This window comes from Episyrphus balteatus, chromosome 1 (genome assembly GCF_945859705.1).
Source record: "Episyrphus balteatus chromosome 1, idEpiBalt1.1, whole genome shotgun sequence".
Taxonomy (NCBI): domain Eukaryota; kingdom Metazoa; phylum Arthropoda; class Insecta; order Diptera; family Syrphidae; genus Episyrphus; species Episyrphus balteatus.
In genome coordinates this window covers 58,064,589-58,085,145 of record NC_079134.1, presented here as the reverse complement: position 1 = coordinate 58,085,145, position 20,557 = coordinate 58,064,589, and the positions used below count along the sequence as shown (strand labels likewise).

Sequence of the window (20,557 nt, the reverse complement as noted above, 5' to 3'; positions counted from 1 at the left end):
AATTGTCTCATATTATCGCACAGGTGGCTTCAGTTAAGCTGGCGATTTAGAAAAAACTTCTGAGCCGACCGTTGGGCTCGAACCCACTATGTCTGGCTCTGAAGTCATCTACTTATTCCTCTGTGCCATGGCCACCTGCAGGGGGAATGAAATAGCAGACACACTAGCCAGAAAAGGTTCCGCATCTACATTCATGATGCCAAGACCATTCTGTGGCATACCAACAAGCACTGCAAAACATTACATTAATAAATGGCTAAGAGATATGGCTAATCATTACTGGACGCATACGGAAGGTAACAGACAAGCCAAAAAATGTATACCAAACATCTCCACGCCAGAACGAAACAACTCCTCACACTCACCAGGAGTCAGATTCGCATAACCACAGGCTTCCTTACTGGACACTGCTCAGTAAAAAAACACCTCAAGATCATTACACAAGAACATTACACAAGACGATACCTGCAGAATGTGTAACGAAGACGAAGAAACAGCAGAACACATCATTAAAAAATTTAACATTAGCCTATTCTGTTACCTATTAATACACATAATTAAACTAAACAAACACCAAAAAAAACATTTCATCCGGAACTTGAAAACATACACAAATGCGTACACTGAGGGAAAAGCCACCATAAAACAACGTAAAACCAATGAAAACCACATTGATTTAACTATTATTCGGAATGATTTTGCGTTGAAGATGAACATGTTAAAATCAACGTGAAAAACAGGTTAATTTTTGATGGTTTCGTATCTTAAAGTCACATAAATCAAAGTAGTTCATCTTTGAAACAAAGACGTTTCAACTTTAATTTATTTTTTCCCTCAGTGTACCTACCTTATCATTTACCTATCAGAACGATGTTCCAAAAACTAAACGCTAGTTCGAGTTTTCGAGATCAAGTTGAAAAAAACTACTTTGTTCTAATTAGTGCATGACCTACAAACACTTTGCAAAGTTTGCTTCTATAGTACCAAAGATTATAGAATACAAAGATGTCGCATCCCATACAAATTATCGGAACCCCAAATTTTTCGGGTGGTAGGAAAATGTTGGGAGAGCGAGGGAATTCCTTAAAAAATTGGAATCTCTTAAAAAAAATTACTTTGACGTTTGACCTTCTTCGGTTTATTTCTTTTTTTGTTCTTATGTGTTGTTTTATGAAGCCAATGCTCCTTGTGGCAGAGGTGATGGTATTTTTTGTCTTTTTTCTGTTCTTCTGGGCAGAACTACCAAAACTGAGACAAGCGAACATGCTTCTCGGGAACTGCAACCGAGAGCGTTTCAAATCATGCATCAGTGTAAGTAGGAACAATCTCAGGTTAATCACTGGGCTCCTCACGGGCCACTGTAAGTTAAGAAGGCACCTACATATTTTGGGCTTAGTAAATAGTGCGACATGTAGATTCTGTAGCGAAAAAGAAGAAACACCAGATCACATCCTGGGTAGTTGGAATGCACTAATACACCAAAGATTTAAACACATGGGTCGCTACCAAGTCGAAGAGGATAAATTGCACTCTTTGAAAATACCCCAAATAATCAATTTCATGAAAGGAATTAGGTTAGAGGAGGAGCTATAAAATGAGGTACTAACTCATATAGCTTAAAAGGGGGGTACAATAGATCTTACAGGTCACAGTACATCTTACACCCCAAATATCAATCAATCAATCAAACGACTCCATACACTTAAAAAATACGACTCTTTAAAAAAATTTAATTACGTGTACCTATGTTAAATTTTTAATAAAGTTGATAAAGCTGACAAAATTGGTTTTGTTTTTTTTTTTTTTTTTGACATCATATCGTCTAATACACGAAAAATATGACACATTCTCCCGTTTCATTACCCGTTAGCAGTGTGCTTTAGATTATAATTTCATCTTAAAAGCCAAGTAACATGAAGTCAAGTCCAACTTAAGACAGTTGAATGATTTTAAACCCCAAATATTGAATTTTCTTGTATCTTGACATCAACGTCACCTTCCGGGTTCAATTATAAAAAAAAATTGTCTCGAATGAATCTTATGACACACATAAAAATTTACAAAAATCTATACAGTCTTTCGGACTCCAAATATGGAATTTCACTATAACTTGACAACAGCGACACCTATCGGGTCCAATAATAAAACAAAACCTGTCTCGAATAGGTAAACCTTCTCACACACAAAATTTCACAAAAATATGTCCAGTCATTCCAATATGGAATTTGCATATAACTTGACAACAGCGCCGCCTACCGAGTCCAATTATGAAACAAAACATGTTTCGAATGAACCTTATCACACATACAAAATTTCACAAAAATCTGTACAGTCATTCGACCCCAAATACGGAATTTGCCTATAACTTGACAAAAGCGCCACCTACCGGCTCCAATTTTAACACAAAACTAATCTCGGATGGACCTTATCACACCCACCAAATTTCAGAAAATCTATCAAGTCGTTTAGAAGGAGTAGGGTCACAAACAAACGCACAGGAGAATTATATATAATAGATATTATGCCCCGCCCACTTTTCCCTCCCAACCACCAACATAGACTTCGGATTCGGTTTTTTTTATATGAAAAACCTAGTCGCAACCCCAGATAAGAACTTTTGTTTATTTGGTTTTGACATTTTTTTTGAGGATATCTCAGAAACCTGACGTGATAGCGCGAAGTTGCTTTATATTGTAGTCTAATTTTGAGCGCTTCTTAGATTATAGGGTTGAGAATAAGTTATTGCATAAATAGCTTGGAATCATATCATTTTTCATTTTGAATACAAATAATAATAATTTAATAAGCTGTGAAATATTTAGCCAGTTAAACCTTTCTAACATATCTTCTATGTGAGTAAGTCGTGCACATTTTAAAATAATCCTCATTGCCTTATTTAATATATAACGAGCCATTCACTTTAAATTGTTAGTCCATATTGATTTTTTCAGTACATTCTTTCATACATTTTTCCGAAATAAAAAGAAGGGCATCATCCGCAAACATACACAATCTACAATTTTGAACAGCCAAATTTATATCATTGATGTATAATAAGAACAGTAAAACTCCTATCACTGAACCCTGAGGCACACCTGTTTTAACTTCATTCGCACTAGATACATTATTGTTTATCTCAAATAATATAGAAAATGTAATCAGTTTAAAAATTTTTGGATTACTATTAAACAGTAAATATAACTGAAAATTACAATGTTTAGAATTAAAAAAAGAGTATTTCTAAAAGAAAAAAAATAATAAACTATATATCCAGTAAAAAACTAAATGTACACAGTAACACCCTTTGTAACATTGCACGTTCATTAGTGCTAAGTAAAATAAATTACGACTAATATTTATATGGGAAATGTCCAAAAACCACCATCAACATCTGAAAACAAACAATCTATACAATCTTTTCCACTTTTCAACATTAACCATGATTCAATTATACTGGATCTATCCAAACACCCCAAAAATAATACTAGCAGCTTAGTTTTTCGTAAAACATTTCTTGGAATTACAACAGAACTCAAGTCTGAAGGATAGAGTACAATTTGTACCGATGGTTCAAACTGAAAATCGGCAACAACCTTTGCAGTCACTTTCGACAGTAGGACTTTTTTAAGTAAAGAACTTCTGTCAGATTTAGCTTGAATTTTCACCGCAGAAGCACTCACCACACAAAAAGCAATCAAAATTCAATTAAGTCGCGAAAAAAAACTATCATCTACTCGGACAGTCTTTCAACAATCCACGCTATATGCAACCCCAACCACAGTTCGACACTTATAAATAACGTAAGAGATTTGATCATAAAACACCATATCACATTGAAAATCATGTGGGGTTCTAGTCACATCGGTATTGAAGGAAATGAATTCGCTGACCACGAAGATTGTTTTATTTTTTTTTTTTTAACTATATCCCTGTAAGACCTAAGGTCTTTTAAATGCATACCGCACGGCACTAGTTAGAAGAATAGAAAGTTAGGAAAGAATTTTTTGTTGGTACAGTGAATTGAGAATAAGATGATTATTATCTCATATAATCCCACGGGTGGCTTCCAAGCTGGGGGATAAAGAAAAGAATGCTGCCTGAGGTAGGGCTCGAACCCACACCTCTAGGTTAGCAGTCAAGCACTACATCCTGCATCCACTGCACCATTGCCACCCGCTTAAAAAATTAACACAAAATCGTTACCAATCCAGATACTTTAATATACATATACTAAAAACTAACTTCTTAAACTTTTTACCTTTTTATACCTAAATATTTAATTATTTGCACTTGTTCTATTTTTTCGTTGTCAATCTCCAGGTTCAAGTCGATGTTATATTTTAAGGCCATAAACTTCGATTTCGCCACATTGAGTTTTAATTTGTTAGCTTTCAACCATTCGCTGATTCTTTTGAGGTCTTCTTGTAAATGTTTCGTGCAATCTTCGGCGTTTTTTCCCGATAAGAAAATAAGTGCATTCAAAAAGCACAATTTGAGAATGGATAATAACTTCTTTGATGTCGTTGATGTATATGATGAATAGCAGTGCGCCTAAAATCGATCCCTGGGGAACTTCGTAAACTGTTTCGTCGCTGTTCGACAAAACTCCATTCACTGATGTTTTTTGTGTTCTGTTGGATAGGTAGGAGTTAAACCATTTCTGCTCTTCTTCTCTAACACCATAGCCTCTTAGTTTATCCAATAGTATTTTCCGGTCTATTGTCTCAAAAGCTCTTTTTAGGTCGAGAAAAACAGCACACACAAACTTTTTTTCAGCTATCTCCTCTTTCCAACTTACAAGTACATTATTTAGTGCGGACTCGCATGAATGTTTTTTTCGAAAATCAGATTGGTTCTCCAGTAGTAAGTTGTTTTCTTCGAAATAATCTTCAAGTTTTGAATGAACTATTTTTTCAATGACCTTTTCGTATACTGGGAGAGCGTTGATTGGTCGGAAGTTTTCGCTTTTGTCAGTTCCTTTTATTTTTTTCGATAGGAGTAACTATAGATTCTTTCCACGTTTCAGGAAAGAGTCCTGATAGCATTGAAAAATTAACAATTTTAACAAGCATTGGACCAGTAATGTTGTTGTTCATCGACTTTAACACATCTTTTAACTCGCTTGTCGATATACATCTAAATTTAAATATGGTGTTTGTAAAATTAGATCTTCGACTGAATTGGACGAATGGAATTGACTCATTGATTTCTGTCACACTTTTAACAAAATATATTAATTAAACTTTTCAGCTATTTTTTCATTTTTTGTAACGCTTATGTTGTCAAAGTATACATTCTTAATACATTGCTTTTTTTCATTTAAAACGTGCGATTTTATGACCCTCCACCTCCACATGGTTTTTTGATCTACTGCATTAGCAATTTTTTGTTTGGTATTATAATTTTTAGCTTTAACGATTTCACTTTTATACCTGTTTCTGCACATACAATATCTTTTCCAGGTATCGTTGTTGCTGTCTTGTAAAAATTCTTGGTATCTTAAAATTTTTTCGCGTTTTAAATGCGTAAGAGTATTATTGAACCATTCATTTGAAGTTTTCGATGTATCTTTAAAAACCATCATACTGTTCATTACTTCATGTATTTCATTGCTGAAGATATGTCCGCCTTCTCGTGGATGGCAATTATTGAATAACATTTCACTTTTCCCCAACTGATTTATAAATGATGTTTTATTGTAGTGAAGAACTTTGATTTAATTCTCGTTACGTGTGTTTTCTATTTTGTTTTTCAATTCGTATTCTATTTTAAGGTTTTCATGGTCAGAGATTTTAAGTTCTCTGTCGGTTTTGGCTGTGGCCGTCGATAATACTATGTTTCCACTGACCCTAAATCCAAGATTTAGCTAAGTAGATTTAGTATAAATCTCGAGATTTATTTTAAATCTACTTCGCTAAATCTCAGATTTGGGTTCAGCTACCCTAAATCTAAGATTTTCACCTACTTTCAATCCGAGATTTAGAATAAAACTCGAGATTTTTGCTAAATCTACTTAGCTAAATCTCGAATTTTTGGTAGGTGGAAACGTAGTATAAGACAGTAATGACGTAGTCGATTAAAGTACGTGATGTCCTCGTAATTCTGGTTGGTTCTTGCACGATTTGCCGGTTTATATTTTCAATTTCAATGATTTTTTTCATGTCTTTTGTATAAATATTTGATGTATCCAACCAATCTATGTTAAAATCTCCTGCTATAACAGATTGTCGATTTAATTCTACAAGTTCTTGTAACCAAATCTTAAAGTTATCACAAAACAATCTGAGCGAAAAGTTCGGGGATCTGTAAACTGACGCAAGGTACATTGATTGGTTATTTGTTGTTAATTTAATTACGAGCCAGTAAATATGTTCGGGAATCATCTTTTCTTGTTTTATTATTTGTACGATAAAATGGTCTTTTACATATGTACCTGTATGCCTTGATCCACTATTGCATCGAATTAATTGATAACCCTCAATTTGAATCTCACTATCTTCGATGTTATCAGTGATGTGTGTTTCAGTCATAATAAGAAAATCATATTTACTATTTATAAAACACTGTTCTGCCTCATTTAAGTTTCCTGTAAGCCCTTGAATATTGCAATACACACCACTGAATGTTTTTCTTTGCTATATTCGAATTTATTTTGTTCAGCTTGCATCAGTCGTTTAAAGACCGCGCATTCTGAGTTTCGGGTATCATGGTTGGTGTCTAAATTAAGAGTGAACTTTTCATTGTAAAGTATACAGTTAATGCATCTAAGTTCAGTAGATTGACATAGTCTTGTGTCATGATCTACATTTACCGCATTTCATTTCGTTTTTGCAATGTTTCGCGATGTGGTGAAAACCATTGCAATTAAAACATCTACTCAAATTTAAGTATTCAAAAACTCTACATTTTCCCATCCTATGTTTATTTTTCGATTTTCCAACATTATCTTGTGGTCATTTTGGTCGATCTCAATCACAGCGTAATATGCCTCTTTGTTTTTAAAATCTTTTACACATTTTACCGTGCCAACAATATTGTTTTGCTTTTTGCTTTTGCTAACAGCTGTTTCCAGCTCCTCTTTACTCCATTTTTCATTCATATCAGCAATCATTAATAATTGTGGACGTTTGTTACCAAAAATTTTAACATCATATTTTTCTCCTAGTTTCTTCCTCATCTCATTCTCTATTTTTTGCGCTGTTTCTTCTCCTCTACAATTGATAGTAATTGCTCCTTCTTTCCTATCAGACACACTATCTACTTTAAGAGAAAGAGACGCAGGATCAATGTTTTCTTTAACATCTTGCTTTGTTTTAGAATTCATTTGTTTACTTTTCGGTTTAATGTAAATTGCTTGTTTCAATTGTTCTGCATAGCTTGGTGTTGTCTCTTTCTGATTTGATCGCGTAATTTGCTTAACTCCAGCCTGTAGATTATTCTTCATCTCACTTACGTAGTTTTTGTTGTCTATTGTAAGCCGCTTTACATTCTTAACAATTAGTTCGCTTTGAGCTTTAAACGATTCGGTGCATGCGGTAATTTTTTGTAATTCTAAAATGTTTTTTTCGGTTGTGTCTTGTGCATTTTTCATTTTTTTTTTAAACTGTTGTCGAATTCATCCTTATAATCTTTTAAATAGTTCCCGTTTTGTTTTACCGTGACTTGTATTTGTTCTAACATTGATTTGACGTTGTGAATGTATTGTACACAATCTTCACACAGTAACGAGTATATTGCTGCTGTATTGATCCAGACCGCTACATCGCACTGAGCGGTGAAATTTTTTTCCACAAATACCAGCGCATTGTATACCTGATTCTCCTCGAATTTCGTTTTTACATTCGATGCATTCCTGCATCTTAAAACAATTTTCGTTAACAATTCGATTTAATTTAATGAATTTGATGCTTTAATAAATCCCTAAACCATCAATCTTCAATTTTTAATCAAAAGTATAGTGGCAGCCTAGGTGATAAGGTGATAGCCACTTACTTCTGCGGACCGAGGTTCGTATCCTAGGCTTAAATGAAGACTTTCTTTTTAAATTAGTAGAATAACGATTTGTTTAATGAAAAACCTTGGAAAATACGCAACGCTCTCGTCCCGAAATATTGTGAATCATGCGTGAAGATGTGCTGTTATTTAAAGCCGTTCTTTTGTATTCAATAACACCCTGAACAGTGTACACGGACATTTGTATATGTAGCTAAATAATGTGCATTCGATGTATTATGTAAAATTATAACGTTCAAATATGTATGCTTTAATCTTATGATACTATGGACCCTTGTCTTTTAATATTTGTACCACTATTTCCAAGCTAGATTTATCTTTCTATATTCGAAATATTGTTAGAGTTATTGAGTTTGAATAAAGCGCTTATAGAAAAAAGTCGACGGTTTTTTACTTATTCAATCTTTTTTAAAGTGAAAGTTCTAACAGTTATGAAAAAAATATTTAATGCACATATTTTGCATTGAATTATTTTAAGTCTTAAATTTATTAATTGGAACAACAGTTTTTTTATTTGCAATAACATTTTTTTATAATTTTTAATGGAAGGCAAATGCATTAATTAAAATTAAATTATCCCACGCCTCTTCCCCCCCAGATACCGCACGCGCTGGGGTCCATTTTCACCGAGTATGATGGCACTTGCGGTGGCTAGTCATATCGGCAATTAAATTAGAGTTTTTTGAAGAAAAGAAAAGCACGAGATAAGAGCGGGGCTGCTTATTACAAGCAGTTACAAAATATAAGAAGTAAATATCTGTATAGAAGCATGCGAAAGCATTCCACTATAAAGAAAAAAATACAAATAAAGGATTAAATAAAGAAAAAATTTAAAAAAAAGCGTAGAAAAAAAAATAAGATGAAAAAGCATGCTTAAGCACTTGTTAAGCCAGTTTCAGTTTCTCTTTTACTATTTACCAACATTTAGGCCCAAAAAAGATATAAAATACCATATAGAAGGTTTTTTTGTGTGATCTTGCTGTTAGTGCAATCAAAAATATTACAATTTTTCTTAACATTCCTTAACATTCTCGTAATCGGATCATTTTTGCCATAATCAGTTCTATGAAAAGCTAGATGAAATTGCGGGGTCGTTCTGAGAGAGTGAGAACTTACGTTAAAACTAATTTGCTCAAGGAGGGTGGAGTTTTCACTTACATTAGATACAATTAGGTGGTATAAAGTGATGGTCAGAAAACTCTTTAGACCAACGCTTGACGAAATCTAAAGCAGAATTAGCCCTGGATACTATATTGTCATAGTGGGAACTAAAGTTAAGTTCACTATCACAAATAACATCTAGATCCTTAATAGTAGTTACTCCTAAAACAATACAATCATTGATATAATAGTCCCGTGGTGGCGGACGGCAACGTTTACGGGAATATGTAATTGCTTGGCATTTTTCAACCTTAAGATCCAGATTATTTTTCTGACACCAAACATTAAAAAAAATATTTCTTATAACCACTCTTGAGAATAAAGAAATAAACTCCTAAAAACTTTGCTTAAAGTGGACATAAAAATCGTCAAAACCATATCGCCTAATGCCATTGCACTAGTTACAAGGTTTTTGTTGGCGAAACCAAATTTTTAAAGGTTAACAGTTTACTGAACTTGAAATAGGTATCCCGTTTTTGTAATATTACTGTTATAAAATGCCAAAAAGAAGGTTGAATATTTATGACTACGGATTCGAGTTCAGCATACATTTGAAAAAGTATAGTTTAGTCTCGGCAACAAAAAACGTATAACTTTGAAAACTAGTGTTATCGTTTTAGGCCGTGTGTATTCACACAAATATTTCACCTCTGTTAAATTTTTGACACTATTGAGGTGAGGTGAATAAACAAATTTTCAGCTGTGTGGTTTATTGTTTAATATTTTCTTTGCCTCTTTTCTGACATGATACTCCTCTTTAACAAAAAAAAAAAACAAAACCATCTGGCAACAAAAATTAACCAAAATTTAACAGGGTCCCAGAACCCATTAAATGTTTAACAGCTGAAAATGTTTTATTCAGCTCAATAGAATTAAAAATTTAACAGAGGCTAAATATTTAACCCAATTTACACACGGCCTTAAAGTAAAACAAGACAATCGTCAAAACGATATCGTCTGTCTATAATAGAATTACGGAATGATCCGCCATGCTTCTGAAATTTTTAAAAGATCTTGGTCCAGTCAAATTATATTCAGGCTCATATAAAAGTGGAAAGTTCTAGTGTCATTGAATTTAATTATCACAGAATAAAACCATTATCACAGAATAAAACCAGCGGTTAATAGACGTAACAAGACTCCGAAATCGTTCAAAAGGTACTGAGTACCAAGCTCGCCGAAATTCCTGCCAAAGTTTGTCCAAATTTGAGGTATCAGACCTATTAATCGCTTTTCCCACGTCACTCTACAAGTCCTCAATAGGATTCAGATCTGGGGACTGGCTTGGCAATTCCATAACACCGATTTTTTGGACGGATAGCAATTGTTTCACAGACTTAGTCTTATGTTTTGGATCGTTATCCTGTAGAAATGTCCACTTTAAAGGCATTTCCTTCTCAGTAACAGGTAGAATAGTGTCCCTTAGGATTTCCTTGTACTTAAGGTGGGGCATTTGGAAATGCCTCTTATGCCCCATAGGGGACATTTCCAAATGCCCCATACGGAAATTCCCCGCGTGGGGCAGTTGAAATGTGACCCGCAGTATAAAATATAGACTGTTAAGGATGGTGGGGCTAGTATTCTTGTTTGGTGATGTTTTTCTTGGCATGGTGTGGGGCCATTTCATCGGATAGAGGGTATTATGGACCACCTTAAGTACAAGGAAATCCTAAGGGACAATATTCTACCTTTTACTGAGAAGGAAATGCCTTTAAAGTGGACATTTCTACAGAATAAAGATCCAAAACATAAGACTAAGTCTGTGAAACAATTGCTATCCGTCCAAAAAATCGGTGTTATGGAATTGCCAAGCCAGTCCCCAGATCTGAATCCTATTGAGGACTTGTAGAGTGACGTGGGAAAAGCGATTAATAGGTCTGATACCTCAAATTTGGACAAACTTTGGCAGGAATTTCGGCGAGCTTGGTACTCAGTACCTTTTGAACGATTTCGGAGTCTTGTTACGTCTATTAACCGCTGGTTTTATTCTGTGATAAATAATAAGGGTTACCCAACCAAATACTAGTTATTTTCTTTTAACTGTGTTTAAATTTTTGTTGATTTGTTTTTGTTTTTAGGAAGTGTGCTATTTATTTTGTCCTAAAAAACTTGAGCTGCATTAATGATTTTGTTGTTATTTTTTGTTAAAGAATTCAATGTACTTAATTTCTTTTTTAATAAATCAAATATATATGTGTTCTTACTTCCTCATTAATAAAACAGCTCTTTTAAGTTAAAAAAGTGCGAAAAACTTTCATTTTAGAAATTTTAGGGTATATGTGCTATTTATTTTGTCGCCACTGTATGTACCTACTTTTGTTGGGGTCTTGAAAACCCACACACACAAATGTTTACATTGCAACTATGAGAAATTACCTAAAAACTGCACAAAAATGCATGTTTTTTTTTGCGTATTTTTTCTAAAATTGAGTTTTTTGTCAAAAAATTAATTGAATAAACATTTAAAAAGAAGAGGCAATTACTTGCATTTTATAGGTAATCATAGTTTCCGCCCAAGAACGTTGGAGCAGTACAACTGAAATCTAAGTTTTTGGAAACGTGAACTATGTAATTTTACCATTAAAATTTGAACTTTGCCAAAAAAAAAATGAAGAATAAAAAGATTATTTACTTTAAAATATTACACAAATAAATTAAATTACCTTTGACAAGTGAGCTTGGGGAAAACTTATTGGTATGCTGCCTTGCGATATTACTTGAATTGGTTGTTGCATCGACTGATGCTGTCCCGGATGCATATGTATGGTTTGATGTGGCTGTTGGTGTGGTATTAGCATCTGATGATGTTCATTTGATGTTGTCGTTACTGGTCTTGGCGCTTGCTGTTGCTGCTGCTCTCTACAAACCAATCTGTTCTCTTTTATCTTCTCAAATACCTCGGCACAAGTCATATGTTGTTCAAAAGTGAACACCGGATGATTGGCCGCCATTGTGTACACTAACAACAACTCCTGCAATGTGTCTGAATCATTTAGCTTGCTAAAATCTCTGCGACCCCAACCATCTAAGGTCTTGAAAATCTCAGTAACACACGAACGATTACATGCTCGAATCAAAGCTAAATATAATGCCATTTTCCGCCGAATTTTCTTGTCTGTCGGTTCACCCTTCTGACAAGCTACCATATCAATGGCAAGATCTTGAGGATTATTAACTCGTAATTCTATTCCGCGTAGTTCCTGAGAGTCTCTTCGACCCAACTCCTCTAAACAAGTTCCTAGGAATCGCAACTCAAATGGGAGGCACATATTTAAAAGGGCGCACATAGTGTCAATCCTTTTATAGCTCTCTAGTTCTTTAAACCATGAAATGACGTCCTTTTTACAAATCATTTCCAGAGATGCATTGATATCGCACGCGGTGTACCGATAATCACTCCTTTGGTATGTATAGCAATCGGATCGACAATCCTCGTCCACTTTTCACTTTTCAATTTAAATTTTTCACTTTGAATTTTCTTTTTATCGAAAATCCTTCTTTCGATACGCACTTATATTCTCTCTTGTTTTTGTATTTCATTCGAAGCTCGGTCTGATTTAAGTGCGAACTATACTTTATTGCTGGCAATATTTCTTTTCATTCATATTTCGAACAATCGTTAACCACACGATTTTGTAGTCTTTTGATTTTACTTATATTCGTAGTAAACTTTAGAAAATAAATAAGTTTCTGTTACTGCTGTGTAAAATATTATTACAAATAAGCTAATATACCACCTTCAATGAATTGATATGAAAACTAGCTGCGATGCTAATTCTTTTTTTTTGTTCTTATTTTTTTCAACTACTGACAATTTTTTTTTTGCACTGTACCAACGATTTGCACAATTTATCGTCGCTTAATATTTAGAGATTTTGCTTATTGGAATTTTTCATTCAATACAATACTGTTTATTTATACAGTATAATTGCCAGCATGATTTATATTGAAATTTCATACTTATTTGTATCATTGAACAAATCGAATATTGTCAATTATTTAGCCAATTTTTAACATAGCCTCTCTTAAAAAAGGAATTTAATTATTTTGTCCGCCCGAGACAGTTCGACTATCAAGAATTTTTGTTCGACACATCGATGTTTGAAATATGTCATGTCCGCAGAATCACCATTTTCGAAAACAAATAAACGAATGACAGTGATGCCAGTATCACTTAGTCATTGGCTACAACTACAACCAGCGATACCAATATAGATTTTATGCAAAAAAACGACATCGGCCCCTTCAAGCAAACAAGTCCGACCTCGGTCCGAATCTGCTCCGACGTGAGTCCGACTTCGACTACGAAACGGGTCCCACGGCGGCTCAAATTAGAATGGTATTTATAATCACCGCGAAGCCGATTGCATATGGATTGGTGTTTTCACCTTCGACTTTGTGTTCATACACAAAAAGTTGCAAGTGTGTGCGTGCAACCTCGTTTTTCGCGTTTTGAAGTCGGAGTGTCTTTTCTGAGCTCCGTTTTCTTGCTTGAAGGGGGGATTTTGAAATACATCCAAATGTTTGGCACCACTGTACATACACTTTGGCAGCTGTCTGTCAAAAATTCGCTGTGCTCATGTTTTTTTTTAACTCCGTAGTGGTATGGCCATTACATCCCAGCAAACATTTCCCTTCAGAACTGAATCATAATTGGTTAGCATAAAAGAACAAAACCTTCATTTATGAATTCTGTTTTGAACCTTTTTGAGTTCTTTCTCCATTTCTCCATTTAAGTGAATATGTAAATAGAACATTCACTAACTGAGAATAAAAGTGAACGCACCCAAGATATACCTTTTTGAGGTTTTAAGGCCCAACTATAATAGACGGACGGGAACGGAAGCTACAGTCAAAATAAATAGAAAAAACACATTTTAAATTGATTAAGATTTATTTTGTATAATAATTTATTTTGGTGTACCAGAGAATTGAGCAAAGGTAAACAAAATCGTAATCCAATTTTGGGGCTTCGTTTCCAGCCATTTCACATTCTTGGCGGTGTTGGACAGAAATTTATAACACTGAATCTTTCTTATAATATTTTAAATAAATTTATTTGATAAAAAAACAAGACTTATAAATGTTTTGTGAAACACAAAAATGAATTCACTTAACTTTCATTAAAAGTTTTTTTCTTTTTTAAGAAATGTCAAATTTGCGGACGTAAATAGAGAAAGGAAAGTGAGTTTACGTCCGAAAACAAAACTGAACGAAACCGCGCAATCCGCTATTATGGCTGTGACATCTGATATGCATGTATTTGGGAATTTTCGTACGTCAACGTACGCGCTCGTCCGACTATTATAGTTGGGCCTTATATTTGATCCAGAAAAGTGAATGTTTTTCTAATGAATATTCTTCGAATAAACTGGACGTTTAGCGCCCAACTAACAATTTTGTTTCTATGAAGCTGTATAGAAGCAAAAGAAGCATGTATAAAGCTTTACTTTAGTCGGCTGAACATTCACCAAAATGTTTGCTGGGATCCATGATGGTTTCAAAAACATTTTTTCACAAACAACCAAAACCATTCACGAGGCCATTGCATCCATGTTGGATTAAAAAAAAAAAAAATTTATATAAAACCAAAAATTATTTGTATATTCTAAGCTACATTTTAAGACCATGACCATTAACATTAGTTGCGTCGTTCTTGTGTTATAAGCGTTAGAATTTTTTCGATTTCTTAAATCAAACGTGGAAACTTTTTTATTTTTATTTCTAATTTTACGAAAAAAACTTTGGTAATTTTGTATATATTTGTTCAACAATTTCTTATGACTTTTATCTGAAAAGTGCATTGCGTATATATCGATAATATTAACATTTCAATGCAACCATGTAAAACAAATTTTTGATTATTTTTTCCATGAGAGCTTTTTTTAAACCTCATTTTCTCCGCTTTTTGTTGTTAATATTTTCAGTATTTCTGTATGAACACAACAATTAAACTACCTTGGAACTACTAATTTTATCGAGAGAAAGTAAAATCTGGATAATTTGGGTCTATCGCCTATTCCACCAAATCTTTTATTCTGCTATGAATTTTCTGTTATGAATGATAAAAGATCTCAACCATAAAAGATCTTTTATTAGGTATTCAGGAGTTCGAACCAAGGTCTCAAATTTGACATTTCTCTTTTGATTTTAAATTTGTTGTTGTTGTATTGCACCAAGAAGCAAAAAGAAATGAGAGGAAATGTTGAAAAAAGAAAAAGTGGAAAAAGAAACGTCAAAAAAGAGTCTCAGAATCTCTTTTGCTCTCATTACGTTTAAAAAGAGGCGTGCCTCTTTTGGCTTCATGTAATAGCTGGCATAGTTTAGCTAAAACAGAAATATAATTTAATAATGAAATTAAATCTTTATATACATTTTTTATTTAAAAGTGTTATTATAATGGAATACATAAGTATTCTTAGTAAAGGAAACTTTTATTAAAATATACACGTCGTATTTCCTATAAAATAGGACACGATGCTATTATTCAGATTACACAATGTGCAATTGGGATGACTATCATTTCTGTGAGGTCTGTAGTTTAGTTCTAACATCTCCGTGCGCATCTTGAATATCAAACTCGTCTAGTTAACAGTGAACTCGTTTCGAAAGGAATTTGATGAACCTAGACAAAGATTAAGTTTACTGTATATTGACCTTGATACCGATACCCTCGCTCGATCGAGAAATGACTGAAACATTTGGTCATCTACCGCCGAAATACAGTCGTAAAGGGAAGTTCTAAACAAATCTAAATCGTCCAGATCCAACACTAAAGTTAAATTGTGTTCCGAAGCCAATTCATAAGCCAACAATGTAACGCCACTAGAAGAATCCTTTTCTGCAAATTATTGTTTGATCTTTGCATGACTTTGATCATATTGTCTGCATTTGCTTTTAGATTCCTTATGAAAATTGGAGGTAGCCCAGATTCAATGTGAATGGCATAATTCGGGGTATTCGGTTGGAGTCTAAAGATACGGATCAATACTTTTGTTTTGGAAAAAGTTTGACCACATGCAGTTGATAGCTGCTTTAGCTGCGGATAATTTGTCTTTTTTGTGAACTCGAAAATTCAAATATGAATAAAAAAAAACTTACCTTTGTCTCAGTAATTTATAAAACAAAGCTAAATATAAAAAAAGCACCTACTTTTATTGAAAATTTTGCTACTTTCATGAAATCTTTATGATAAAAGCAACAAAAATCTGTCTTTTATTCTTTTATGATTCATAAAAGATTTCATAACAGAATAAGGCTTGCTGAATACCAAAAATGAGATTCGTAAAAGAATTTTTGACAGTACGAACTTCGTAAAAGATCTTATAAAAGATTTCATAGCAGACTGTGTATGCCGAACATAAACAAAAACTACCAAGACTGGAAACTTTCGTACGTCTTTCCCCCCAAAACCCTTTTGTGTACAGTGCTGTCTGTGAATATATGTGAAAGCCACCACGTTGTTAAATGGCGTTAACACGCACACATATATGGATTCACGACATTCACCACACATCGGACACGAACACAACGATAGGTTCACGACATTCACCACACCTCGCAGCTTGTAGGCAAACGTCAGTTGACCGCCGAGTTTCCAGTCTTGGTATTTTTCGTTTATGATGCCGAATACCAAATTTGAAAAAAGATTTTTTGACAGATAAGATTTTTGTATGGAAATTCATAAAAGAATAACAGAATAGCAGAATAAAAGATCTCGCCGAATAGGCCCAATGTAAGCTGGGATGAAATCTTTAATGAATAATAAGTGCCTGGCTACACGGTGATTTTTCAATCGCCTAAGCAGTGAGTTTGTAGGCAAGAGGGATGAAGAGTGAAGGGGGAAGATGCTCACGAAGGGAATTGAATTTTCTGAGGGTAGTACAGTTCCATTGCTAAATTGTTTCTCTTTTTTACGTTTGTTCCTAGAAAATGTAAAAGTGGAACGTGATTGGGCACAACAGTGTGTAGCCACCGCATGTGATTTTTCAATAGATTGAAAAATCACTGTGTAGCCAGGCACTAAAAGAATAAAAGACAGATTTTTGTTGCTTTTATCATAAAAGATTTCATGAAAGTAGCAAATTTTCAATAAAAATAGGTTGTTTATTCATAAAATACCATCAATTAAAAAAATAAAGTTACTTCAGATAAAGTAACTACAAGTGACTAGGACAAATCTAATGCAAAACAAAAAAGATCAACAAAACACCAAGATCACTTCAATCACTATTCCGTCTTCAATCAAGCAACTGCCACAAGTCCTCGCCTCGACGCGACGACGTTGCAATCCTATTTCATCTACAAGAACTACCACCTCCTTTGAACAACTTTTTCACTTGATATAAATGAAATTAAGAAACACCATGTTTATTTAAATTATAATTTATTTCATTAATAAAAGAAAACACATATTTTACAAAAAATAGGGAAGTTAACAATTGCATTTAAAATGTTGCAATCTTCTCTGAGCACTGTCTGTCCAATGCCCATGTAAAAGGGTTGGTTTTGTAGCGTCGATGTATCTGCTCCAGATTGTAAATATTTTGCGAAAAGCAAGATGAACGCGAATCTATTTATTTACTTTAATTTTATAGGAAGAAACACAATTTTGATGGATAGTCTACGAGAAAATTCAATTCACTTTACTTTCCACATTTTGATTTGTTTTTTTTTTTTTTTTTTTTTGTCTTTGGGAATGACAGAGATGATAAAAGATTTAAGTTCTGTTTACTTTGTTTGTAGCAGATTTTCCTTTTCGAAGTTTCATAACCGAATTTTATAAAAGTTCGAACTGCTGAATACCAATTATAAAAGATCTTTTATCATTCATAACAGAAAATTCATAGCAGAATAAAAGATTTGGCAGAATAGGCCCAAATATAATTTAAACTTTTTTTTTCAAAAATACACAAGAAAACTATATATTTTTTCCATACAAAAATAGTGTCAGCTGATTTCGGAACATTAAACATGCATAGTCCAGTAATTTTAGGTTTTATCTGCGGAAAAATTCCTACTGGGCTGAATTTTGGTATACAGCTTAATGACGGCTTTGTTATGAAGATGTGAAAAATCGACATTGATATCGTGTCCGCGTTAAGAGTTATAGGGGTCAAAAGGTCACAAAAACTGGTTTTTCACGATTTTCAGCAAAACGGTAAGTCTTATCAAAAAATATTCAATGCAAGAATTGTAGACCAGATTATTATATATAAAAAGTGTCATGACACTTTTTTTCCTAAGACCCACCGTTTCTTAGGTATAACGATTCAAAAAGTTGAAGTTTAGTTGTAATCGTCATAATCCTATTCCTGAAAAAAAAACTCCTAACTGAAAAGTTCCTGAAATTTCATTATTTTTTTAGCTTGAATTTCGTTCCTCAACTGTTAAGAATATGGGGAAACCAAAAAAAAATGGAAATTTTCGCCATTTTTCCGATTGGGGCCCTTCTCCCGAAACCATTTCCCTGGGAATTTTTGTTTAAAATATGTCTGAAAATATACAGGGTGTGCAATAGAGAATGGACAACCCTAAAACGGCTTATAGCTACACTTATGATTGTTCTAAAAACAGATAGAAAAAAGTTCTATCGCAACCAGTTCATAAAATATGGACTTTTTTTCGTTCAGTGTATTTTAAATTTTATCATCTTATGTTTTCGTTCACTACAACCACGAATTAATGAATTTTATTTATTTCTTTTTTTTATAATTTTCTACAATAATTGGATGAGTACATAAACACTTTAAAAATTTCATAGCTATTGCACATTTTCGTAAAAAAAATTTTGAAATCTGTTTTTTGATGCAAAATGTACAAAAAGTATTTTATGAAAAATTTTAAACACCTGTGGTATAAAATAAATCTATAGAAACCTAGGTGACCAACTTTCTTAAAAATATTCTGGTATAAGGAGAATATTTTTAAGAAAGATGGCCAACTAGGTTTCTATAGATTTATTTTATACCACAGGTGTTTAAAATTTTTCATAAAATACTTTTTTTACATTTTGCATCAAAAAACAGATTTCAAATTTTTTTTTACGAAAATGTGCAATAGCTATGAAATTTTTAAAGTGTTTATGTACTCATCCAATTATTGTAGAAAATTATAAAAAAAAGAAATAAATAAAATTCATTCATTCGTGGTTGTAGTGAACGAAAACATAAGATGATAAAATTTAAAATACACTGAACGAAAAAAAGTCCATATTTTATGAACTGGTTGCGATAGAACTTTTTTCTATCTGTTTTTAGAACAATCATAAGTGTAGCTATAAGCCGTTTTAGGGTTGTTCATTCTCTATTGCACACCCTGTATATTTTCAGACATATTCTAAAAAAAAATTCTCAGGGAAATGGTTTCGGGAGAAGGGCCCCAATCGGAAAAATGGCGAAAATTTCCATTTTTTTTTGGTTTCCCCATATTCTTAACAGTTGAGGAACGAAATTCAAGCTAAAAAAATAATGAAATTTCAGGAACTTTTCAGTTAGGAGTTTTTTTTCAGGAATAGGATTATGACGATTACAACTAAACTTCAACTTTTTGAATCGTTATACCTAAGAAACGGTGGGTCTTAGGAAAAAAAGTGTCATGACACTTTTTATATATAATACTTGCATTGAATATTTTTTGATAAGACTTACCGTTTTGCTGAAAATCGTGAAAAACCAGTTTTTGTGACCTTTTGACCCCTATAACTCTTAACGCGGACACGATATCAATGTCGATTTTTCACATCTTCATAACAAAGCCGTCATTAAGCTGTATACCAAAATTCAGCCCAGTAGGAATTTTTCCGCAGATTGGGCTTAAAAATGACTAAAATGACTGGGCTATGCAGTTCTGCCAATTTTTCCAGCTAAAGCCTAGCACGCAGCTGAAGCGTAACGAAATTTTCCATACAATAGGTGTGTTTTTGAAGTGAAAACTTCTTTAGTATCGTAGTGATTTGAAACAAGATGAAACGAAAACGCGACACGACTTCAACTTATTATAACTTTTTTGTTTTAATAGATAGAAAAAATGAAAATGAAACTGTAGATAGGTAATTAAATAAACTATAAATGTACAAAATTTCAATTAATTTCATATTCAAAATTCTGAGATAAGGGTAAAAAGATGTTCTTTTTCTACACACGTTATATCTTTTGATCTAGTGCACATACAAACTTGATTTAACTTTAATACGCATGCTGATAACATAGCCTTTTATTTGATATATAACACATAACGGCACGTGATCTACAAGTTACACAATCTTAAATAGAAAAAATTGAAAAATACCTCAAAACACCTGTGGAGATCTGTTGCCGATGACCAGCCACCATTGTAGAAAGTACCGTAATCTATGTTTGCAATTTTGACATGGTGGGCTTTA

At 33.3% G+C, this 20,557-nt stretch overlaps 1 protein-coding gene across 7 annotated transcripts in view; it reads right to left on the bottom strand.

The window, feature by feature from the left end:
- LOC129917448 (transcription factor mef2A) overlaps window positions 1-20,557 on the bottom strand; it is a 145,830-nt gene that overhangs the window by 66,387 nt on the left and 58,886 nt on the right. For 5 of the 7 annotated variants that reach the window (XM_055997691.1, XM_055997695.1, XM_055997694.1 and 2 more), the window contains exon 1: window positions 11,838-13,308. The exons of 1 other annotated variant lie outside the window; for it this stretch is intronic. In XM_055997691.1, coding sequence (XP_055853666.1) covers window positions 11,838-12,527 — 690 coding nt within the window. In that variant the 5' untranslated portion in view covers window positions 12,528-13,308. Of the gene's footprint in view, window positions 1-11,837; window positions 13,309-20,557 lie in introns of those variants that run through there. One more of the 7 variants, XM_055997697.1, reaches the window with a different exon arrangement.